Source organism: Anolis sagrei, chromosome 6 (genome assembly GCF_037176765.1).
Source record: "Anolis sagrei isolate rAnoSag1 chromosome 6, rAnoSag1.mat, whole genome shotgun sequence".
NCBI lineage: Eukaryota > Metazoa > Chordata > Lepidosauria > Squamata > Dactyloidae > Anolis > Anolis sagrei.
In genome coordinates, this window is record NC_090026.1 from 19,254,600 (window position 1) to 19,278,247 (window position 23,648).

The following is a 23,648-nucleotide window of genomic DNA, read 5'->3' on the forward strand; positions in this document are numbered from 1 at the left end:
TGTGTTTGTGTGGCGTGGGGAAGGGGCAGAGAGAGGCAGAAACCCCCCGCATGGCGCGGCTGGGCTCCCCCAGAAGAAGTGCGGCGTGGAGTCTCTCTTTCTGTGCAGAGAGAGGGAGAAACCTCTCTAGGTTGAGATGACAGCCCCACGGTCTCCTTCCATCTCCCACTAACAATATCCCCACGCGAAAGAGAGAGGAGAGGGGGAAAATCCGCCGCAGAGACAGAAGGTGAAGTTTGACCACCTCCAAAAGAGGAAAAACCCGACTCTTTGGTTCCAGGTTCCTTTCTGAATCTATTGACAGAATCAGGTCCCTCTACCTGACTCATAAAAAGAAGGGGTGTTTGTGGAACCTCACAACCCTCACCAACCCTTGAGGTGGACTAAGACCCACATCTATGGCCATCGCTTTGGATCAGGAAGGAACAAGCCCAAAAGGCAGAAGAGACCCACCAGGAAAGAGAGAAAGGAGAGGCTCTTGGCAGCCCCCCTTTGACCACCATCCATGGTGGGCATGGTGCTTGGCAGTGGAAAGCAAAGGGGCGTTTAGGAAGCCCTCAAGGGTGGGCAAGATGTCTGGGTATTTGGCTCTATTTGGGTCCCACAATGATGGGGTACATCTATAGCAGGCCTGGGCAAACTTGAGCCCTCGCTTAAGCGGCTGAGGGGGGAAAGGAAAGGGCCTGAGGCTGTTAGGAATGGTGGGAGTTGAAGTCCAAAACACCCTGAGGGCCCATGTTTGCCCAGGCCAGATCTATAGCTTGACACCACGTGAACTGCTATGGTGCAATGCTATGGAACCATTGGAGTTGTCATTCAATGAGACACCAACCCTCTTTGGCAGAGAAGGTTAAAGGCCTTGTGAAACTACAACTCCCCTGATTCAATGGCACAGAGCCATGGTACTGCATTTCATTCTACAATATAGATGCTCTCATAGTTGCCAGAAAGGGAGTGGAGAAGGGCAAAGCCCTTGGATGGGGGACCTGATGGAGCTTCCTGAGCTGTACACACAGAGCATACAGTAGAATCAAAGGCTTGCATTTAGAACCCATCACCATTTGAGCCTCCATATTGGTGCAAGAGGCAGACAGAATTCTTTCAAAGCAGGCCTGGGCAAACTTCGGCCCTCCAGATGTTTTTGAGTTCAACTCCCACAATTCCTAACAGCCTATCATATTCCCCAAAGTAACCTGTGGATGCGAGATCGGGACCATAAGGAAATCTGAGCGAAGGAAGCCTGATGCTTTTGAACTGTGGTGCTGGAGGAAATTTCTGAGACCACAGAAAATTTTGTGGCTTCTTGTGGCTTTGGACCACAAGAAGATCAAACCAGTCCATACTCCAGAAAATAAAGCTCGACTGCTCACTGGAGGGAAGGGTATTAGAGGCAAAGATGAAGTACTTTGGCCACACAATGAGAAGTCAGGAAAGCTTGGAGAAGACAATGATACTAGAAGGAAAAAGGAAGAGGGGCCGACCAAGGGCAAGATAGATGGATGTTATCCTTGAAGTGACTGGCTTGACTTTGAAGGAGCTGGGGGTGGTGATGGCCGACAGGGAACTCTGGTGTGGGCTGGTCCATGAGATCACGAAGAATCAGAAATGACTGAACGAATAAACAACAACAGCCAGCTGTTAGGAATGTGAGAGTTGAAGCCCAATACACTTGGAGGGCCAATTTTAGAGATCTTACAGAAAGTCCTTGAGAAAAAAGGGACATCAACATGTTCATTATTTATTTATTTATGTATTTATTTCGAGGTTTTATATACCGACCCTCTCACCTTCAAAGAGGGATTCGGACTGGTTCACAACATGTGTTAACATACAAAAAATATGTTCGCCCTGTTTGCCTTAAGAAAACCATTTGGGTTGTGGTCCCTTCAGCCATGGTTTTGGGGGTCTAAAACCCTAAAAGCACAAGATCCCAATCTGACCTCAGGAACTAAGATGGGCCAGCACTTTATTACATGCGTGGGAGACCCCCAACAATTGCCAGACCGTGTAGGTTACAATTTCAGAGGAAGGCAATAGGAAGTATTACTTGCCTAAGAAAACTCCAGTGAAATGTGTGAGGTGATCATAATTCCACAGGTGATTTGAAGGCACATGAACAGACATTTCTAATCTACCCTGTTGGGATGAGTTACAAAATACATATACACTCGGCATTGTGGTTTGCCTGTTGGACTAAGACGTTCAGAGTTCAAATCTCCTCTCAGTTATGGAAACCTTCTGAATGACCTTGGGCAAGTCATATTTCCTTAGATTCAGAGGAAGGCTAGAGCAAAGCACCCCTAAATAAATCTTGACAAGAAATTTCCAGGATAGACTCAACTTTGGGCCACCATAAGGCAGAAACAACTTGAAGGCATGCAATCACAAAGAAGAAGTCACAACTGACTATAGAAGTCTCATTGTAAATTGTCAGACCATTGATCCAGTATATGTGGCTTAAGATAGCTGCTGAATAACTGGCAGCAGTTCTTCAGAGTCTCAAGCCTTATTGCATTCTTGATGCTGGGTCTTGAGCCTTGGAGGCCTTTCTTGTAACCATGTCCTCTGAGGTCCCTGTGGAAGAGAGGAGCTCTTACTGGCTCAATAAATCAGATTAAAATACACCCATCCCTTGGCATCACTGGCCATTTTGAACTGGCTCCAACTGGGTTGGACTGGATGGCCCTTGTGGTCTCTTCCAATTCGATGATTATATGATTCATTTCCTGTTGGCACGAGACAAATTGAACTGGGAGGCTAGAGCAAGTATGGCAAACAGCATATGCTTCAATTCCTTCTCTAATCCACTGGTGTTTCACAGGATGGCAAGACTACTCTCTCCAGAAATTCACTAAAATTGCATTGAGACAAGCAAGTGTTGGGTGCTTTCTCTGGTCCCTCTTTGCACATGTAACAACAGGCAAGAGAAAATCCTCTGCGAAATTATGAGGAGAGCTGAAATAAGCCACTCCTGTGTTTTCATCTGACCATTGCAGTGAGCGGCCCTTGTTCCTCAGCCCCCCCTCCTCTCACCAGTAATTCCATGGAAACTGGATGTGGGGGAAAATAACTTATCAGCCATAGCTTTTCTTCCCCCAAACCCTGGTGGCCATATTATTATTATTATTATTATTATTATTATTATTATTATTGCCACTGCATCAGCATATGGCAGTTGAGTACATGTCTCAAAGATTTTTCAGTCTACAGTTTGACACAAGGAGACAGTAGGAGGAAGGGGAGAAAAATGGAAGCAGGACAAACAGGAAGAATATCCGTGAAAGTGAAGAACCTCCTTTTCAGAGGTGATGTGCCACTGAATAATACTTTCAGGGCAGGGACAGCCAGGATGTGGTTGATATCACATGCTCTCCTGCTTGATTGTCAGGTGCTCCTATCTATTCAGCCAGATGCCGGATTGGGCAGAACCTTAGTGTAATCCAGTAGGCTTCTTCACTGGTTCCCATTTCCTGAGGCTCCACTGCGTTTGATCCCTGAGATTTCAAGGCAGCGCCTTCCTCTGAAGTCTTTGTGATTGATATACCAAACGGGAGAGGACTTTCTGACTCTGCCCATCTGGGTTTAGATTTCACAATGTTTCCTCCAAAACCTGTGCCACTCATTGCACCTGTTCTCAGACCTCAGAGGGAAAACGTTTGGGCTGAAAGGGAGCGTGAGGACATCAAGCCCTTCTAAGACAGGGTCGCCATGTGCCAGGCATGCTCAAAACCCCATACATTAATAGTTAATAGGAAGAGAGAGATCTTGCTATTTTCTGAACTTAAGGAGCTACTGTTGTGGCATGGATTTTAGAAGAAGCTTCCTTGAAAAGCAGGCAAAATTCTGATGCAGTTTTGTGAGCACTGCAGAGTAGTAGCTATTCATGTAAATCATTCAGTGCAGGGAAGTATTCTTCATTCTTTGGGGAGGAGTGCATGAATACAGAATTTTGCTCATTCCCACAATTCACAGACTTTGTTCATTCCCCAAATTCAAAGACTTCTCAGTCTTTCAAATGCACATCATAACTTGAGGCTAAGATACTTTTTAAATTGTAGACTATTGGATCTGTTGCTTTGAGAAGGCTGTTTAGGCAAGGCAGCAGCTCAGTCAATACAGCCTTGGAAGTGGTTGATGTTTACATAAACTCTCAGAACCTCATTTTCCATCATTAAAAGGAACAAGTCCAGCAATCCACTTGCCCAGTTCTCTATAGTGCCAGTCCCTTTGTGACTCCAGTCCAGCCTCCAAACCAAACCAGGGACTGATCCCAAAAGGTTGTATTCAGAAGGGACTATATGGGCTAGTCCTTTCTGTACAGATGAGCAACCCCAGGAAGGTAGGATGGGGCAGCTGTTCATCTTGAACTCCCTGTCTATCTTCTAGTAATGGAGAAGGAGATGGGGAAGCCTGTGGGTTTATGTGCCTTCAAGTTGCCTCCCAACTTACGGCAGCCTCATTAATTTTTCATGTGGATTTCTTAGGTAAGGAATACACACAAGTGTATTTGCCAGTTTTGCCAGTTCCTTCCTCTGAAATACAGTCTACAGCACCTGGTATTCCAAGTACTAACCAGAGCTTATCGCACCAAGTTTCCAAGATCAGACAGGATCTGTTGCCTCTGGATATTCAGCATAGATGAGATGTGGAAGAGAAGGCAACATTTCTCCATATTCCTTTGCCTCAAATGCAGCTACTTGTGAGGTGGAGATGATGCTTCCTTTCATATAGTGGCTGCTGTTCGTTCCCATGTCCTGCTTTCACAGTTTCTTATACAGCCCTCAAATGAATAAGAGTTAGGAAGTTTGAAGCAGACCAACTAGAAGAGGGGGAGCAATTTGGCTGAACCCTTTTTCCAGCAGCAGCAGGAAAGCAGAACAGCTCAGTGGAACAAAGAAACCCCTTTTCTATTCATGATGCTCGACTTTTGCTGGCAGGGAACAAGGGACTGGGGAAGAAAGGGAGAAAAAATAGACACGAGAGAATAAAAATGTCCAATGCTAAGATTCCAGCTGCCTTTAATGAGGGGCTGCAGCCCCACTTCGGAGGGAGGAATGGGGGCTAATGGGGCCAAGCAGGAGAAGGAGAGCAGGTACTCTAAGTAGAAAGAGTGAAGCTACAGGGGATTGGAGTGGGAGATCTTGGGAGCCCAAACTGTAGAGTTGTTGCGGAGAAGGAGGAGCCAGAGGCTCATGAAAAGTGGCACATTGCATCAAAATGCACATGAATATTGCACAAAAAATCCGTGGGACCTCAGGGATTTTTCCACTGGATTTCTGAACACAGGTGGACTTAGCAAGCAACCTTAGTGTCTGGGAGGCTTGGTTCCAGCCTGTATTTACTCACAGAGGGAAGTTTCTGTAGAATATCTGCACTATGATATATCATTGTCTTCTCATGAACATTCCTCCCCCATGGATATTTCTCTGCACCAGGGATGAGAGAGGCAAAGGGTGTTTCTACACTGTACAATTAATGCTGTTTGACACCACTATAAGTACAATGGCTCTGCTTTAAGATTGTGGGAGTTGTTGTTTTATAAGGTCTGAAACTTTCTCTGACAAAGAGTGCTAGTGTCTCACCAAAATGCAACTCCCATGATTCCACAGCAGTTAAGCTGCATTAATTTTGTAGTTTAGATGTGCCCAAAGATGCATCAGAATCATTGCTAAGAGTACAGCAGAAACCAGTGCAGCCTGCCCCCCAATGTGATGCCTGGCAGTTTGAGCTACACAAACATATTTGGAAGGCACGAGGATTTGGAAAGGCTGATGTAGTGTTTAAGGCTGAAGGAAGGATACATTTCCAATGATTATGGGATGTGTCAAATGGTAGAGCAATTGTTGGTTGCCTCACACCCTACTTTGTGTTCAGGGAGGCAAGTTTGATAGGTTTTGTGCTATAAGCAACAATGGTCCCTGGTAAAAAAAAAAGGCTGGGAACCACTGTGCTGTAGTAATTTGACTTAGAGGTGTGCAAAACAACACAGAATCAATTCTGTTTTCAGGTCTCTTCCCTCCTGCCAATTTTGTTCTTCCCGAAACTGAAATAGATCTCAGGGTTCCGAATTACAAATCCGAACAGCCCCCTCCTATTCTCCTTGAATCTTTCAAAAAACAGAAAGGGGGGGGGGGCAGAAATTCAAAACAAAAACAGAACAAAAAGAGAATCGATTCATACATCCCTAATTTGACTATGACTCTGGAAACCATGGTTCATATACCCATGGAAGCCCACTAGTTGACCTAGGGCAAGTCACACTCCATCAGCCTCAGAGAAAGGCTAATCGTCATCATCATCATATTGTCAAAAAACCTTGGGGTTTCCATATGTCAAGAATATATTGAAGGCACACAACAACAAACTTCCAAGGAGACTAAACAAATCCTAATAATTGAGAAAGGAAATGGTTCTGTTTACAAGGACTGGCTCACAAAATTCCTTCACTCTCCATAGCATATCTGCCTATATGTTAAGCATGTCCCTCCCCTCCTAAATATATACTGCCATACAAACTGTAAAATAAATTTCCACCCTTTGGACAAATGATATCTGAAATAGAAACCATACACAGATATTTAGGCATGCCCAGGTTCACATATCTCCATGTAAGAAACTGTCCAGGTCAAGAGCTAGTCTGGATCAGTGCAAGACCCATATTTGGCTTTGGCATGTTGGGCATTTGCAAACCAGGCATGATGGGAGTAGCCAGCCCTTCCACAATCTTCTTTATCCTCATGCTCCTTTTCAGCACGGCATGCAAATATCACTTGTTTATTGTTACAAAATGAAAAAATAACTTCTCCATCATGGTCCTCACATGTTAACCAACTGTCAAGTCATTCTTTTGGATCATCTTCAGGCTTAGTTTTAAGAAAGGAGCAGAAAGAGTCCTTGGTCTCTAAAGTATGCGCTGGTTGGCTAATGACTTACATTGTGTCCGTTATACAAAAGGTTAGACTTTGTATTGGTTGTAAGACCTACATAGGGTCCTTCCACACACCCATATAACCCAGAATATCAAGGCAGAAAATTCCACAATATGCTATGGAATCATGGGAGTTGCAAATTTACAAGGCCTTTACCATGCAAGAGTGATTGTGGCTCACTAAACTACAAATTCCATAGCATTGGGCCATGGCAGTTAGTGGCATGAGTGATTGTGGCTCACTAAACTACAAATTCCATAGCATTGGGCCATGGCAGTTAGTGGCACCAAAACTGAATTACTTCTACAGTGTCAATGCACACAGAAAGACACTTAGCAGCATCCTGCTCTCTTGCATAGAGTCATACTGGTTTACCCTTACACTGTGCTGGTTTTCAAAAGGATCTCTGCTATAATTTTATAAACCTCTACTGTGCTTCCATCCACCACTATCCATATCATATTTTTAAACTAAAAGCTGCATAATGAAACCCTAAGAAGCAAGTTGGATGCAACGTGACCTACCTATGAATACTACATGATTGCAATACGCAGACATTCACATACAGATATAATGATATTGTGGTTGAATATTATTCAGAGGCCTGTGATACACAGGTTACATAATAATATTATAAAAGCATCCTTTTATGTTTCCGGGTACACTCAGGACAAAACAATGTCAAAGAAATATATTTGATGTACATGTCAACTGAGACACATGCACCTTTGAAAATCAGCGTTCTAGAGTGTGTGCGCTTTCCTAAACAAGTGCCACCAGTACTCTTTTAACACACACTAGGACATGAGCTGGAAAACACCCACATACACATTTAAATTGCCTCCCCTTCATCCCTTTCGCCATTCTTCATCTTTCTGCCGGAAGGCAGCCTGCAGGGACAGCGTGTTCTCTGTGGCCGGGCGGAGGAGAAAGAGAAAGACGTAATACATTGCAAATGGCATACAGCCTTCTTTCAAGAGACCCTTGGTAGCCCAAACACAGATGAAAACTGAGAGGTCCACAGGCAAGAGCTGCTGAAGGAACAATGATCCGGGACTATCACGTATATCTTCAGAAAAGTAATTGGAAGTGACATGAAACACTTCCCAAATGTCTTTGGGTTGACCTTGTTTCTTGTTCCTGATGTACATGCCACCTGATATTCTCATGATGGTTCTCCCCTTTCTCTCAAAAATCCATGACTTCAAGCCAATCATACTGTCTTGCAGTACCTAGAGAACCACCTAAGTATCTTCATAAAGGTTGCATTGTCCGAGTCCCACTATCTCTGTTTTCCTGGAGGTTCTGTCTCTTCATCTCAACTATGTGGTTGTAGTTGGTGAGAGGAAAACTGTTTGGTTGAGAGGCATTCCTTTGAAATATTAATTTTTCTGGGATGAACTTAAAAACTCTATTCTTTCTCCAGAAAATCTTTGGATTTTGAAAAAGTGACTTTTTTTGGACCACAGCTCCCAAAATCCCCCATCCAGCCTGCCTAATAATTAGCTGTGCTGCCTGAGAGATTCAAGGCATTGCTCCAAATGCACAAGTCAAATGAGAATTCTGAATTCTTCCCCAATTAAAAATATTATTTTTCTCGGCTCCCTTCCCCCCTCGCAATTATGTTTCCTGGGGGGTGTTAAATGTAGAAGGTGGAAACTGGGAAGGAAGGTCTATTATGTTTATTGGCCCGCTATGAGCTGGAAAGTGCTCATCCCCATCTGGCCTTGGGGGTCTCAGTGGTGGTGTTATGGGGAAGAGAATGATTCATTTATCTCTTTCCCCCACCCCTACGATGGTTGCCATTGGCACTTACAGCCTGGCAAAATTCATGTCTCCCTGCTTTTTAAACACTTTGTTAATTGCTTTTTCGGATACGCTCTGCTCCGCATGAATGAGACCAGAATAACTATTATGCCCCGGGAAGCAGTATTTCTGGGTTCTCTGGAAGAGCAGTGAGAAGAACCCAATGAGTTACACAAGGAGGGGACATTGTAGTTTCGACAGTCCAGTGGATTGGAAAATGGCAGGAGAAGCTGCCAGGCCACAGCTCCTCCGGGATAGAACAGAATGGACTATTAGGCCAACTTGGATTTTCAAGAAAGGAGTGAATAACATCCATTCAATTCACCCTCAAATGGGAGAAGGGTGGTTTTAAGTTGGGGCCCTTTGTGAATTGACCCATTTCAAATCTCTTTCCATTTCAACATGGGTAGGATGTGTTTGTTTGTTCAGCATAGAGGGCCAGATGGAAAATAACACGCCATGAGCTGGAGAGCCACACTGCTAATGGCACACTTTAAATGCATATGATTTTCATACCGTTTATGTGAATGCGGCCGATGCCAAACTGCAGCCGGCGGGGATGCTGTGCTTATTCTATGGTAATCTCTAAAATGGTTTCAACTGAAGAGCGCAAAACTGCAAAGCGGTCACAGGTCAGCAGGCCAGACAAGGGAGCAACTGCAGGACGGTGGGTGGCAGAACAGCCTCATTCTCGTCTTTAGAAATTTCTGCACGGCACCCCGTATGAAAAATAGGCCAGGCATCCTTTTACCCTGAATTTTCCTTCTATGAATAGAGATGAATAATCCCAAATCTTTGATTCGGCTGAATGCTTAGCTCTATTGCCTCTTCAAAAGGAGCCGGTATAGTCAGGAGTCTACAGACCACAAAAACATGGCACCTTTGTCCTAGAAGACACTCGGCTAGACCTAAATGCAGACCAAATTATCTCAGCTTTGGTTGACCACAGACCAGATTTCCACAAAATGCATTCAGACCTTAAAGAAGGTCATCCTGGCTTACGCAGCCTGCTGAATGAAGAAATTAATGGAAGCAATTGTCTATATCATGGAGGTCCAAGCTTACATCTCAAAACAAGGATAGAAACATCTTTTCCTGAAACTAAGGAAAGCTTTTGGCAGTCACTGTGGAAGGACTGTTAATCCATCTTGGCATAAGCTTTGTCCGTACACTCTGAACTAGAATGGTTGGAATACAGTATTTTAGTGAGGCGCCTCAAGCTAAAGCATGCTGTGTCTAAACCTTGGCTCAACAGCTTCCAAGGCTTCCATAGGAGCTGGGAAGGCAGAAAAAGCAGCCACTGAATTCAAAGCACAACCTTGCGCCAGATGTTTGTTCTATGAATGACTGTGCCAGATAGCATCGCAACAGTGGGAGACAGGCAAGATTCATCCTAATTCTTTGACACATGCACCTCTCGAGATGGTGTACGAAGGCTTTAAACATGTATCTGAACGCTTTCCAGCTGATGCGGAGTTATGTCCACCTGTGGATAAAGTGCTTTTTAAAAACCCCAGTGTAAACTGGAACATTTGGAAGGAAGAGGCTGGCAGTGGATACCAATCCTGTTGGGACACTACCCTCTACCGTTCACAATGGAGACTGCAAACGAAACCAAATCACAGTTTAAGGAAGGCGAGATGGAAAATCTGGTTCTCTTAGGCTCCTTCCACATAGCTGAATAAAATTCCACATTATCTGTTTTGAACTGGAATATAAGGCAGTGTGAACTCAAATAACCCAGTTCAAAGCAGATATTGTGAGATTTTTGGCCTTGGTATTCTGGGTTATATGGCTATGTGGAAAGGCCCATAGATGGAGTGCACCAGTGCTAGCCCCTAAGAAAATGCTTCCCAGATAGGAAATGTCTTTGCACTGACAGCTTATTCAAATGCATTTTTGACTATAGCTCCCCACATCCATATACAGTGCCGAATGGGCAGTGGTTGCTGCTATGTAAAGATGGGAGTCACGCCTATATGGAAATGGTAATCTCTGATGATCTTAAAGCTCTGCAGTTTGCTGAGAATGTTGGGCAGCCATGAAGCACTAATTTCCCCCTCTGTGTAGACACGGTGTATTGCATGAAGGTAGAGAGGCCATAACATCTAAGCAAACAAAAATGAATGGATATGAGCTGTTCTTACCCAGAAAGGACTTGCATAGAACATCAAGTAACTCTGGGAGACCTCATATTGTCCTCATGAATGCAGGATGCCTGGTTCTCACTTTAGGCATTCTCTAGGAATGCAAGAAGAAGAGTGACAGGTACATATCATTCCTCCTTTGTTTTTAATAGCTAAAGGTGTATCTACATAGCATAACTATAGCAGTGTAGCAGAACCATACCAGTCACAGCTTCATTCCATGGACATGTGGGGATTTTAGTATTAAGAAGTTACAGTCAGACTTCCACATCTACTGGGGTTAGATGTAGAAGACATATCTAACCCCAGGATTAGGCACAGGACTTCCATTAAATAAGGATTTCAGTTAAATAAGAATTGCTATGTCCTCCAGCACAACTCTGGTCAGCCTTCATTGGAAGCTGAACATAGAAACGCACTGGAGGACCAAGATTTTCCTGGGGAGGAGTTCCCTCTAGAAATCTGCATGACTGGTTAAAACTGACTATGAAAGCACTCTGGAGGACCTAGAGCAGGCATCCTCAAACTGCAGCTCTCCAGCTGTTTGGACCTTCAATTCTCAATTTTTGAGAACTGAACAAGCTCCTTGGGATTTCTGCGAGTTGGAGGCCCAAACAGCTGGAGGGCCACAGTTTGAGGATGCCTGACCTAGAGATTCCTGAAGAGATTATTTTAATCCAATCCATGAGTAACCACATTTGCAAAAATCAATTATATCTGTTGTGTGCAATACGCCTGGCCCTTGTCCAGAGATGTAAGCTACAGTATGGACAAAATCTGGCACTTCAGATGGGTCAGGATAGTTTGAATAACAAATACTACCACGCATAGTCTCCAAAGCCGGATAAGTTATTTTGGCACACAAGGCCGATGGTCCCCCAAGTCCATTTCCTGTCCCTCGCAGTAAAAGGAGAATAACAAGAAGAGAATAACATTTTGCTGCCCTTTCGTGACAGCCCCAAACCAGCTGCCGAAGCCGGCTGCCCTATTCTTTCTGGCCCTCCCCAGTGGATGCGTGTGTTGGCACAGGGCTGTGATCAGATTAGCTCTCTAGCAGCATTGCTGTCTCTGCTGAATGGGAAAGAGGCTCTCGTGTTGTTGCTATTGTTTTACCAACGGAAGAAAGAACTGCTCCAGCTTGAAGGGGAAAGGTAGCTGTCGAAGCCATAATATTGTCCAGTCAAGTCCAGAAAGAAGAAATCTAAACAGTGAGAAGGAGCTTCCTCTGCGTACTCAGGAAAAATTTGATAGGTGTAACTTCCAATGGCAAATGTTTCCTTAATATTCCTCCTATTTGATGGGAATAGTAAACAGGGCCTTCTTGGTGGTTGCTTCCAGGCTGGGGAACTCTAGTCTGATTGTGTTTCCTTGGGTATGTCTACACAAGGTATGGACAAACTTTGGCCCTCCAAGTGCTTTGGACTTCAACCTCTACAACTCCTAACAGCCTGAAGTTTGCCATGCCTGGTCTACACTGTATATTTAATGCAGTTAAAGTAGTGTCAAAGTGTGTTAATTCTAGTGTTGATGAACTGAGATTGACTCCAACCCTTTGTTGTCCCTCTCTCAGCTGGCAAAACCCATTGCTGCTCAGGTTGGTTACTGAGGAAGGAGTTTATAATGGGAGTGGTCATTGTCATGTATGTCATGTAATCTATATCACAACATTATATGATCATCAGCATCATTGATAATTGAAAGGTTGAAATATTAGAGGATGGATAAACAATATTTGGGAAATTGCATTGACAGACCATACATGTTCAGGAAGCAAAAGGAATTAATACCGCAGATAGCCTTATGACAATTTTATTAAAATATTACTGTGAGATTGGAAACAGAGTGGGCACAGAGACACATCATGAACTTTAGGAGAAATCCTTTCCAAATAGGAGCTGATCATTTTGTTTAGTTCCTATTTGCAAACAATAAATGTATATGTTGTCAAAGGTTTCATGGCCAGAATCACTGGGTTGCTGTGAGTTTTTCTGGGCTGTATGTCCATGTTCCAGAAGCATTCTCTCCTGACATTTCACCCACATCTATGGCAGATATCCTCTGAGGTGGTAAGGTCTGTTAGAAACTTGGACAAGTGAGGTATATATATATATATATCTGTGGAATGTCCAGAGTGCAAGAAAGAACTCTTGTCTGTTTGAGGCAAGAGTGAATGTTGTAATTGGCCACCTTGATTAGCATTGAATGGCCTTGCAGCTTCAAAGCTTGGCTGCTTCCTGCCTGGGGGAATCCTTTATATATCTGTGGACATTCCATAGATATATAAACCTCACTTGTCCTAGTTTCCAACAGACTTCACAACCTCTGAGGATGCCTGCCATAGATGTGGCGGAAACATCAGGAGCATGGCCCAGAAAACTCACAGCAACCCAGTGAATGTATAACTTTTTATATATTGGTTATGGACTTCCCTGCCTTCTTGCACTTTTCCCACTGCCCTAATACCCCAGACCTCAGACTGCCAGAGGTAGATACATCAACACAGTTGAATTAATGCAGTTTGAAAATAATTTGAAAAATTAGAGTACAAAAAGTGTTGTCCCTGCTGTGTTCATGGATACCTTCCCTAGAATACAGGACGTGGCTTCCCTGCCTGCTCCAGGAAATCAAACAATCCAAATTCAGGTTTGTTTACATTTAAGCTACAGTTTATTCAGCCAATGATTTATATTGAATGACACAGTCCTGATTCAAGGCAGGTCCTTTCTACTGTTATCGTTTCATTACCCCAAGGCGCAGAAATATACAGTAGATTCTCAGTATCCACTAGGATTAATGTATACCAAAATCACTGAATGGTCAAATTCATATTGTATACCATGAGGTAGTAAAAAGATGTCCCATATTTAAGATAAGCTATGGATGTTTGAATTCATGGATTAATACAGATATTATTTCAGATGCTAAAGCAAAGGGGAGAGAGCTTCAAATGCAAGCATGGGCAAACTTCGGCCCTCCAAGTGTTTTGGACTTCAATTCCCACAATTCCTAATTCTAAAGTGTTTTGGACTTCAACTCCCAGAAGCCTCAGCCATCTTGGCCAACGCTTAGGAATTCTGGGAGTTGAAGTCCCAAATTTAAAAAAAAAGATCCGACTGGCCAAAGTTTAGGAGAAAAAAAACAACATCCATATCATATGTGTGTCTTTAAGAAGAACCCCTGCCTTTCGCCTTAGCTTTGGATCCCCCCAAAAGGCAGGCTTCAGAAGCGAAATCTCCTCTCCTTGATCCGGTTTGACTAATCCAGCCCCAACGGTGGGAGTGGCAAGTCTTTCTCCTCCCCCTTTTGTGGCCTTCCTGCACAGAAATCCTAACACAGGCATTCCAGCTCGCCTTAAATCAAAAGGATTAAAAAATTAATAATAATAATAATCAAGGGCTCATTGATTCCTTCCCTTCTTCTGGGATCTTTTGCTCCCCCCAAATATCACCATCTCCCCACCTTTTTTGCAGGTTTCCTCTAAGGAAGCCGGGCGCATTTTTTTGCACAGCCCACCCGGAACACCATGAACATATTCCGCTTTTTGGGAGACCTGTCTCACCTGCTGGCCATCATCATTCTGCTCCTGAAGATCTGGAAGACGAGGTCATGTGCAGGTAAGAAAGGTCTTGTCGCCTCTCCGGCCAGATCACAAGGCTCTCCTTAACCTGGGCCTGCAATGAATGGAGAGAGGAAGACCCCAGCTAGTTAGAAACTAGGTTATACCTGAGATATATTTTCCTTCTTTAAAAAAAGCTACGATTCTGTGCATCCTTGCTGAGGATTGAAGCCCCATCGTGCTTAATTTCGAGGAAGCTGAGCTTGGAATGGGTGGTTCTGTAAAGTTGAATGGACCTTTGAAAGTGATGAGGTGGCTTTAATACACGTGTGCGTGTGTGAATGTATGTACACGTATGGCACTTTGAAAGTGATGAGGTGGCTTTAAGATAGATAGATAGATATAGTTAGTCAGTCATGGCCCTCTGAAAGTGATGAGGTGGCTTTAAGATAGATAGATAGATATAGTTAGTTAGTCATGGCCCTCTGAAAGTGATGAGGTGGCTTTAAAATAGGTAGGTTGATACATAACTATATAGATAGATCAGTGTTTCTCAACCTGGGGGGGTCGGGACCCCTGGGGGAGGGTCGTGAAGGGGTGTTAGAGGGGTCACCAAAGACCATCAGAAATTACAGCATTTTCTGTTGGTCATGGAGGGTTCTGTGTGGGAAGTTTGGCCCAATTCTATCGTTGCTGGGGTTCAGAATGCTCTTTGATTGTAAGTGGACTATAAATCCCAGCAACTACAACTCGCAAATGTCAAGGTCTATTTTGCCCAGACTCCACTAGCATTCACATTTGGGCACAGTGACTATTTATGCCAGATCCATCATTGCTTGAGTCCACAGTGCTCTCTGGATGTAGGTGAACTACAACTCTGAAACTCAAGGTCCATGCCCACCAAACCCTTTCTGTTGGTCATGGGAGTTCTGTGTGCCAAGTTTGGTGCAATTCCATACTTGGTGAAATTCAGAATGCTCTTTGATTGTAGGTGAACTATAAATCCCAGTAACTACAACTCCCAAATGACAAAATTGACCCCCGTCCAACCCCACCAGTGGTCAAATTTGGCCATACCAAATTTGGTCCAGTGAATGAAAATACATCCTGCATATCAGATATGCAGTGCTCTCTGGATGTAGGTGAACTACAACTCTGAAACTCAAGGTCAATGCCCACCAAACCTTTCTTGTACTTTCTGTTGATCATGGGAGTTCAGTTTGCCAAGTTTGGTGCAATTCCATCATTGGTGGAGTTCAGAATTTTCTTTGATTGTAGGTGAACTATCAATCCCAGCTACTACAACTCCCAAATGACAAAATCGACCCCTGCCCAACCCCACCAGTATTCAAATTTGGGCGTATTGGGTATTTGTGCCAAATTTGGTCCAGTGAATGAAAATACATCCTGCATATCAGATATTTACATTACAATTCAAGGCCGTAGCAAAATTACAGTTCTGAAGTAGCAACAGAAATAATTTTATGCTTAGGGGTCACCACTACATGAGGGTCTGTATTAAGGGGGGTCATGGCATTAGGCTCAGTTCTATGAAATCAGTGTTATACTAAGTTCTTTAGCTTTCTCTGGCAAAGAGTGCTGGTGCCCTACCAAACTACAGCTCGCAGGATTGTATACCATTGAGCCATGGCAGTTAATGTGGTGCCAAACTGCATTGATTCTACAGATGCATCCTTCGAAACCAGTAGCCTTCCCTTTAAAACAAAAATTGATGCTCCTGTTTGTTACAGAAGACCTGTTGTTTCTTGTCCTCGTTTAACATATCAAGAAGAATAGTCTAGTTGTTATAAAAAGTGAGTGCAGAAACAGCTCTGGCCACTGTTCTCATAAAACATTTGTTGCCAAACTGTTAAATTTCCAAATTGTGGGTTATTGCACAGTGAGTTTGTTCATGGTTACTCAAAAGGTCCATGCTGTTCAGTGGGGATAATTTCCAGACAGATGTGCATAGGATTGCATCTCTGAAGGATGCCTACATGTGCTCTCTCTGGAGAAGTTGTAATAGTTCTTTTCCCCCACTATTTTATAGCAATGCTCTGTAAGGAAAACCAATATATAAACTGTGTTTTGAGGAGGTCTAAATCCATGGCTATTTTAGCATTAGGGGAAGGTATACTGACATCTATACTGACCTCTTAAGTCAGTTTCAAACTGGTATTGAATAAAGTGTTCGCTGTGCAGATGATTACATAGGAAATTCTGGAACAGATTTGGGGCTTGGGTAGTGATACAAACCACAAAGCACTTATGTGCATTAAAGGCTTTCTTTCTCGTGTTTTCATGGGAGCTTGTTGGCTAGCCACTGCTATTTGAACCTAGCTTCAAACTGCATTAAATGGTCAGTGTAGATGGGGTCTATGTGATATTCCATTTAATCTGTAGAATGGAAAAACCATATTTTAAAAAAATATATTTATATATTTACATTATGGAAACTTGGTTGCTGGGATTTGGACATCAAGATGCAATGGGCAAAATGGTAGCATAGAACCTCCAGAACCTTATCAGTCTTAAGTTTGGATTAAAATGGCAAATTTCTGGAGGGTAAAAAAGCATTATACTTGCCTAGCTGAAGCTAGGTCATATAAAGGCCAAGAAAACTGAATGGAGGGAAGCCAGAAGCCAAGCCCTGGTGTAGATTTCCTTAGATCTGAATAAGAACAGATCTGGAAAAGGCCCAAATTATCCAGCAGAAAAGACCTAATAAAGGGCACTTTCACCAATCCTAATGATCCACATGCAGCACCCATCTCTCCCAGCTTTGGAGTTCTTCTGAAACCATTGTAGCGCTCAAACCTTGCTCTCTGTTTTGAGACTTCAGTACTAAATCTCTCTGAAGAGTTTTGTTCTCTTCTTGCTCACATTTTCATTGGTCCTAAAAAAGACCAATGGGGTGATATTTTGGGGAGGATATGTATTCCTCATAGTTGCCTGCTTGGGGATTGGGCATATTTCACAGAATGTCTAATCCAGGCCTGCACAACTTGCCCCTTGTAAAGGGCCATTTTTTTTAAACCTGCCTGACCAGGGAGGAAAGAGAGGCCTGCAGTGACCAGCGAAGCAAGGCCGTCCAAGGCTTCTCCATCAGTCTGGCCTTCAAATGCCTGCCTTCCTGGGAAGAAAGCCCTTTTCAGGCCACATAAGGCCCATGGGTCAGATGTTGTGCAGGCCTGGTCTAATTTTTCCACACTGAGGTTATTAATCCTGTCCTGTGCTTCTCTGTGCAGGGATTTCGGGGAAGAGTCAAGCTCTCTTTGCCATTGTCTTCACTACACGGTACCTAGACCTAGTTACCAACTACATCTCGTTGTACAACACTTCCATGAAGGTACAAGCTTGGCTAGTTTAAATGGATTTAGCTCTAGATTGAAAGTAGGTGGGACACTAAAAGGGGAGGGTGTGTGGGTCAAATGGCAAGGGGGGGGGGAATGTGGAAGCATTCTCAGTGTCTGCTCCCTACATATCCATATTTTCCTTGAGATAGCTTGGTATTGCAACCAGCTATAGCGGGGAACATGATACAGGCAATCCTCGAGTTATGAACATCTGTTTAACGAACAACTCATAGTTGGCCTCTTCCCCTCCCTCTCTGCCATGAAATTTTAGCGCTGAGCCAAATCGTGTCTGTATCTCTTGACCCCTCTTTCTTCCTATGATATCTCTCCAAGCCCCTTTCCTTCCTATGGATCTCTCTAAACCCCTTTTCCTTTCTTCCTATTGAAGCTCCTTCCTTGGTGGCTTTCAAACAGGCTGGATGGCCATCTGTTGGGGATGCTTTGATTGTGTTTTCCTGCATGGCAGGGGTTGGGCTAGATGGTCCATCTCTTCCACCTCTATTATCCTATGATCTCTCCAAACCTCCTTTCCTTTTTTCATATCCATATCTCTCCAAACCCCCTTTCTCTTTTCTTCCTTATGGATCTATCCAAAACCCCTTTCTTTGTTTTTCCTATCAATCTCTCAAAATCCCCTTTCCTTCCTATAAATCTCTCCGCCCTTTTCTTTTTCTTCCTATTGATCTCTCCTTCATCCTCCCGGCATTTCACCAGCTCTACTCTCCTTTATGTCTAACACCATTTTTAATTGCCCTGGCTCAGTGCTATGCAATACTGGGACTTGTAGTTTGGTGAGGCAGCAGCATTCTTTGGCAAAGAAAGCTAAAGACCTGATAAAACTACAGCTCTCAGAATTCCATAGCAATGAACCAGGGCAGTTAAAGTAGTGTCGAACTGTATTCATTCCAGAGCATAAGTACATCCCAAGAAAGCTGGGGGATTGTTTGGAAGCTTTGGTATTTTTTTAAAAAAGGGATTCTATCACACAGGAACTACAAATTACAAAGAATACACTTTTTGCTGGACCTGTTCTGACTTACAAATTTAACTTGGGGACTGCCTGTATCATGACTCTCTTACAGTGCAAATCTGTATCCAGTGAGTTTGGTGCCACTAATAAATATGCATAAAATGAAGCCTTCATTTGGCTTCTCATCTATTTAGACAAAATCATACCACTCTTCCGAGAGCCTATAATATTTTTGAAATGAGCTTAAACAAAAGCCTCAGTTAACTTAATTTTTGCCATGTCTGCAAATAATAAGTTTCAAAATGCTTCTTTACCCACAACATAAGCAAAGTTTTAAGCTGAATAATAAAGTGTAAGACTTTGCAAGCTTTTTTGCCTTGTGAGTAATTTTGGATATTAAAGACATTGTACCCTTACATCAGAGAAAGGCTCAAATCAAGATTGTGAGTTGATTGAAGGGGAAAAAACCTGAGGACTTTAACTTTGAAAGGGTATCAGAAACTGAAGTGAATAATGTACTACATGGATGATCTGATATTCTTCAATGTGAGGCTGGTAGAATTAGAGAAGAAAGATTTAGCCCTGTATAAAATTTTGGGGTTGAAGAGGGCGGCTGAATCTAGAAGTTACAATAAATAAGAATATTGATTTTCTAGGACTCTGAATTATATGTATATAATAATTATAGGTCTCTCTATACACTATGCAGTAATGTATTAAGCAGATGTAGTGAAATGGGTAGGAATTGGGGTAGTGGTATAATATTTGATCTGAGTGATCCCTCTTGATATATTCTGTTTCTTATAGGTGGTTTATATTGCATGCTCATATGCCACAGTGTGGATGATTTACAGCAAATTCAAAGCCACCTATGATGGCAACCATGACACCTTCCGGGTGGAATTCCTAGTTATCCCTACAGCAGTGTTAGCTTTCCTAGTGAACCATGACTTCACTCCTCTAGAGGTAATGTAATGTTGGAAGTTCTCTTGTGTTGACAAGTTCTGAACATGTAATTCTGTAAGATAAGGGTTTCTAATCTCAGTTGTAAACATTTTATTCACAAATCTGGTGGCAGCATTTGGTATTCTAGTCAGAGGACAGCTATACAGCATGTCCGAATATTTTTGCATTTTATATGTTGGGTGTTATGTTTTCTCCAGTTTCCACTTCTTCCTTTTCATCTTACTTCCCCACCTCCCTTGTTTGGCAATCCTTTGTGTAAAAGTAGTAATATTATTTTGGGTTTACATTGTTTTTTAAAATAAAACTGAGTTTGTTTGTTAGCATCTTTGTAAGCATACACCAAGTAGTAAATCTGAGGAACATTTAAACAAATTTAAGTCAAGTGAGCCTTTATTGCTGTTGCCACTGTTGCTGGGTGGAAACATATCCCTCTGCTACCCCCAACGGGAATTTTCAGACTGTAAGTAATGAGTTATGTGTAGTATAAGAGTGTTATACAAACTCAACTTTTTTGTTTTAAAACAAAAAATCTCCAAAAATAGTGGGGGCTTGTAAATATGGTGCAACACAGACTACTTTAATCCCAATTAAATATATGGAACTAAAAAAAGGTAAAGACTAACTTATCTTATTAATTTCATTGGGACTAAAGTTTAGCCATCTTCATCTGGATACAGTTCAATATGAATAAGAATATCACAAGAAATGTTCTTAACAATGTACAAAAACAAAACAAAAACCAAGCAAAATGCTAATTGGGATGCAGTTGCAAAAGGTTGCAGGATAAAACCTGCATCAGCGCCATCCAGTATTTTCAGTGACAGATCATGTGGGAAAAAAGCTCTAAATATATGATCAGTCAAATCAGTCTGGAATCTTCAGTGTAATAATAGACAGTTCACATGTCCTCTGCAACAGCTAGCTGTACTTGGCAGCACAACTTTGTGGACTTTATGAGTTAGTGCTAAGCTACATTTCATTGGAAATTCTCATCAAATGCACTCGTACTTTCTCTCCCTTGGATGCCTCCAGATCCTCTGGACCTTCTCCATCTACCTGGAGTCAGTAGCTATCCTGCCACAGCTCTTCATGGTCAGTAAGACAGGTGAAGCGGAAACCATCACAAGCCACTATCTCTTTGCTCTGGGTGTCTACCGTGCCCTCTACCTGTTCAATTGGATCTGGCGCTACCAGTTTGAGAACTTCTTCGATCTAATTGCCATTGTGGCTGGCTTAGTGCAAACCATACTCTACTGTGATTTTTTCTACCTCTACATTACAAAAGGTACCTTGAAACAAACTATTTCTTGATGGTATTTCATAGAAATACACCTGGAATTGAAAGCTGGGTGAGATTAGAACTATTAAGTGGAAAACAATACATCTCAGAAAGGAACAGAAATTTTGAGACAGAGCTGCGGTATGTCTGGGATTTCACTAGGAGGCACCCTACAACTACAGTCAGACTTCAGACTCTTGCAGCAGACCACTTAAGTATTCCTTTGACATTTTGCTGCTTGTAGGTTGGCAACAAATTAATTAACAGTTCAATTATCGCCTTCTCCCCAGCATTTAAGAGATGGTATAGTAAATAATTCCTATATTCCAACATGTAAGCATTAGGATCACTTTCTTATGGTAGGAAATAAAAACATAGTTTGATTCTACTAAACTGGACTGATAAACTAAGTCAAAAAATTATGGAGGACTATTAAAAGACTGATTATATCAGTTATTTCCTTTACTTTTATATTTTTTTCACTTGTATAGGAATGTTTAGATTTTTTGCTTCGGGCATTAAAATAACTTGGAAGTGTCTCTAAAATAATATTAAAATGTTAAATGTAGGGTATTGCTTGGATTTTTTCCACACATGCTTATATATCCCATTTGTTTATTGATGCAATGTCTGTGTCATATTAACTAATGCATACTATTACTTAGATTCATACACATGCACACTGTATTTTTTCAGTTCCAAGGCTCACTTTTTTCTCCATATAAACATGTCTAAAAATAGGGTACAGCTGAGAATCATGGGTCCTATATACATTACATATACATTTTTTCTGTTAGTGGTACTGCAATTAGTGTGCGTTATACAATCAATCGCATCTTAGAATCGTGTGAGAGTGTGTGTGTGTGTGTGTATATATATATATAATTATTCTAAATATACACACATTACTTTATATATATGGATAAAGACAATGAGTTGATAAAAACAATGAGTTGTGTTTTCAGAAGTTACTGGATTCTGAAATGATATTGGGTATTCCTTGCTAACCTATTTTCTTTCTTTAAAAAATTGCTGGAAAAAATGCTTTCCTTCTATATAGGCAAGTTACCTTAGTATTTGGTAAGAGGTGTACAGTTGTAGCGAAACCATCTGCTAAAATTCTCATGCATCCTTTTTCTGTTTCCTTCTGCAGTTCTAAAAGGCAAGAAGTTGAGTTTGCCTGCATAGTCCAGACTGAGATCACCGGGAGAGTCTTTGGCCAAGGAGGATGAGGGACTCCTTTACAGGAAATTAGACACAGATTGACTTTTTGTACCAAGTTAATCACTTATTGGTCTCTTCATGCACTCTAAACTTATCTGAGAGTGATTTTTGGGGAAAAACACAATGAATGGTTCTTCTGCTTGAGAGACTGATATAGATGGAGGTAAAGTAGGATACAGCTTGGATTCTAAACAGACAACAGCTACTCCTGGGTAATATGTAGTTTGTAGGCTTCTCAAAACCTCTTTTTTTGGATCATTTTCCTCAATTTCTTTACTCTTGATTTTCATTTTGGTGATGAACCGGCAAAGGTAGGAAAACATCTTGGTTTTGTTTTGTTTTTGAAAGAGACTTCTCTCCTCTTACTTTGCACTCACACTTTGAGTGTTGTGCTAAGAAGAAATTTGTGTTTCTCCTTTTGTGCGGGCCTAATGCTGTGGGGCTGTCCAGATGAAGAGGAGCATTCACAAATTTAGTCTGTTTCCTTTAGATAGTGACATTGAGGAAGGAGGCCTCATTTAAAAAAAATGATTGTCATGATAAGACTGTCTCCTCCTTTAGTTTTTCCTTTACTTTTTCTTCATATTGTATATTGTTTGATCATTAATTCATCATCCACTTTACATAAAAGGCAACCCCCCTGTTAATTAGTGCCTTTGTGAAAGGGGAAGGGAATTTAAATAAAAAAATACATTTTCTTGGCTGTTCCTATTGTAATCTTTTGTTTCCTATTTGTGTGCGCTTGTTTTCCTTTTCATTCTAACCTTTGGTACACTGCAGATTGATTTCTGTAAAAAGAGTGGCTGGTGTTTCTCTTAGGAACCTATTTTACATTAAATATTATGCAGACTCATTTTCTGTAGCTGTCACATCTTCAGGCTTCCTAGACTATTATGTCATAGCAAAATGACATTAATAGGAAGTGTGTGTACTTTCACATGACATTAAGAGATACACCTGATGGTGCTGCTCCTGTCTGAAGTGAGTGTGAATGGTAGAAGATCAACTGGCTAGAGCGAGTGTCCATCTGTAGATTCTGCTTACAGTGCATTCTGATTTACAGTACAATCATATGTGTTGACTTAGAAATTAATTTAACTTTCAGTGAGGCTTTCTTCCTCCTAAAAGATTGGAGTTTAAAACTTATCTTATGTGGAAACAGCATAGAAAATGTAGAATTATTCACTTGTAGCTGGTGAAGGGAAGAGGAATCACAGAGATCTAACTTATTTTCAGTGCTTGGACACATGCCGGTTTTTAAAATGGAAACAGGAATGTGAGAAATTGCTTAGGCCGCAGTCGAATATATCGCTGTATAAATTCTAGTGCATTCATGCCAGAGTTATATTTATGTATAGGTCTGCACTGTCAAAGTACCACATTTCCTTAAGCTTTCCCCTTAAAATATGAATGCA

At 42.0% G+C, this 23,648-nt stretch overlaps 1 protein-coding gene across 1 annotated transcript; it reads left to right on the forward strand.

Moving 5' to 3' along the window:
• Window positions 1-14,051: 14,051 nt before the first annotated feature.
• KDELR1 (KDEL endoplasmic reticulum protein retention receptor 1) lies at window positions 14,052-22,936 on the forward strand. The gene is made up of 5 exons (XM_060780395.2): window positions 14,052-14,496; window positions 17,687-17,787; window positions 19,572-19,730; window positions 20,763-21,015; window positions 22,163-22,936. The coding sequence occupies exons 1-5, from the start codon at window positions 14,406-14,408 to the stop codon at window positions 22,195-22,197; spliced, it is 639 nt and encodes a 212-aa protein (XP_060636378.1). The 5' UTR covers window positions 14,052-14,405; the 3' UTR covers window positions 22,198-22,936.
• The last annotated feature ends 712 nt before the right edge of the window (window positions 22,937-23,648 follow it).

Excerpts from the sequence above, each read along its gene's own strand:
- KDELR1 (XM_060780395.2), top strand. The coding sequence starts at position 14,406 with ATGAACATATTCCGCTTTTTGGGAGACCTGTCTCACCTGCTGGCCATC. Across the intron at positions 19,731-20,762 it reads ATGACTTCACTCCTCTAGAG|ATCCTCTGGACCTTCTCCAT; the intron begins GTAATGTAATGT and ends GGATGCCTCCAG. Across the intron at positions 21,016-22,162 it reads CTACCTCTACATTACAAAAG|TTCTAAAAGGCAAGAAGTTG; the intron begins GTACCTTGAAAC and ends TTCCTTCTGCAG.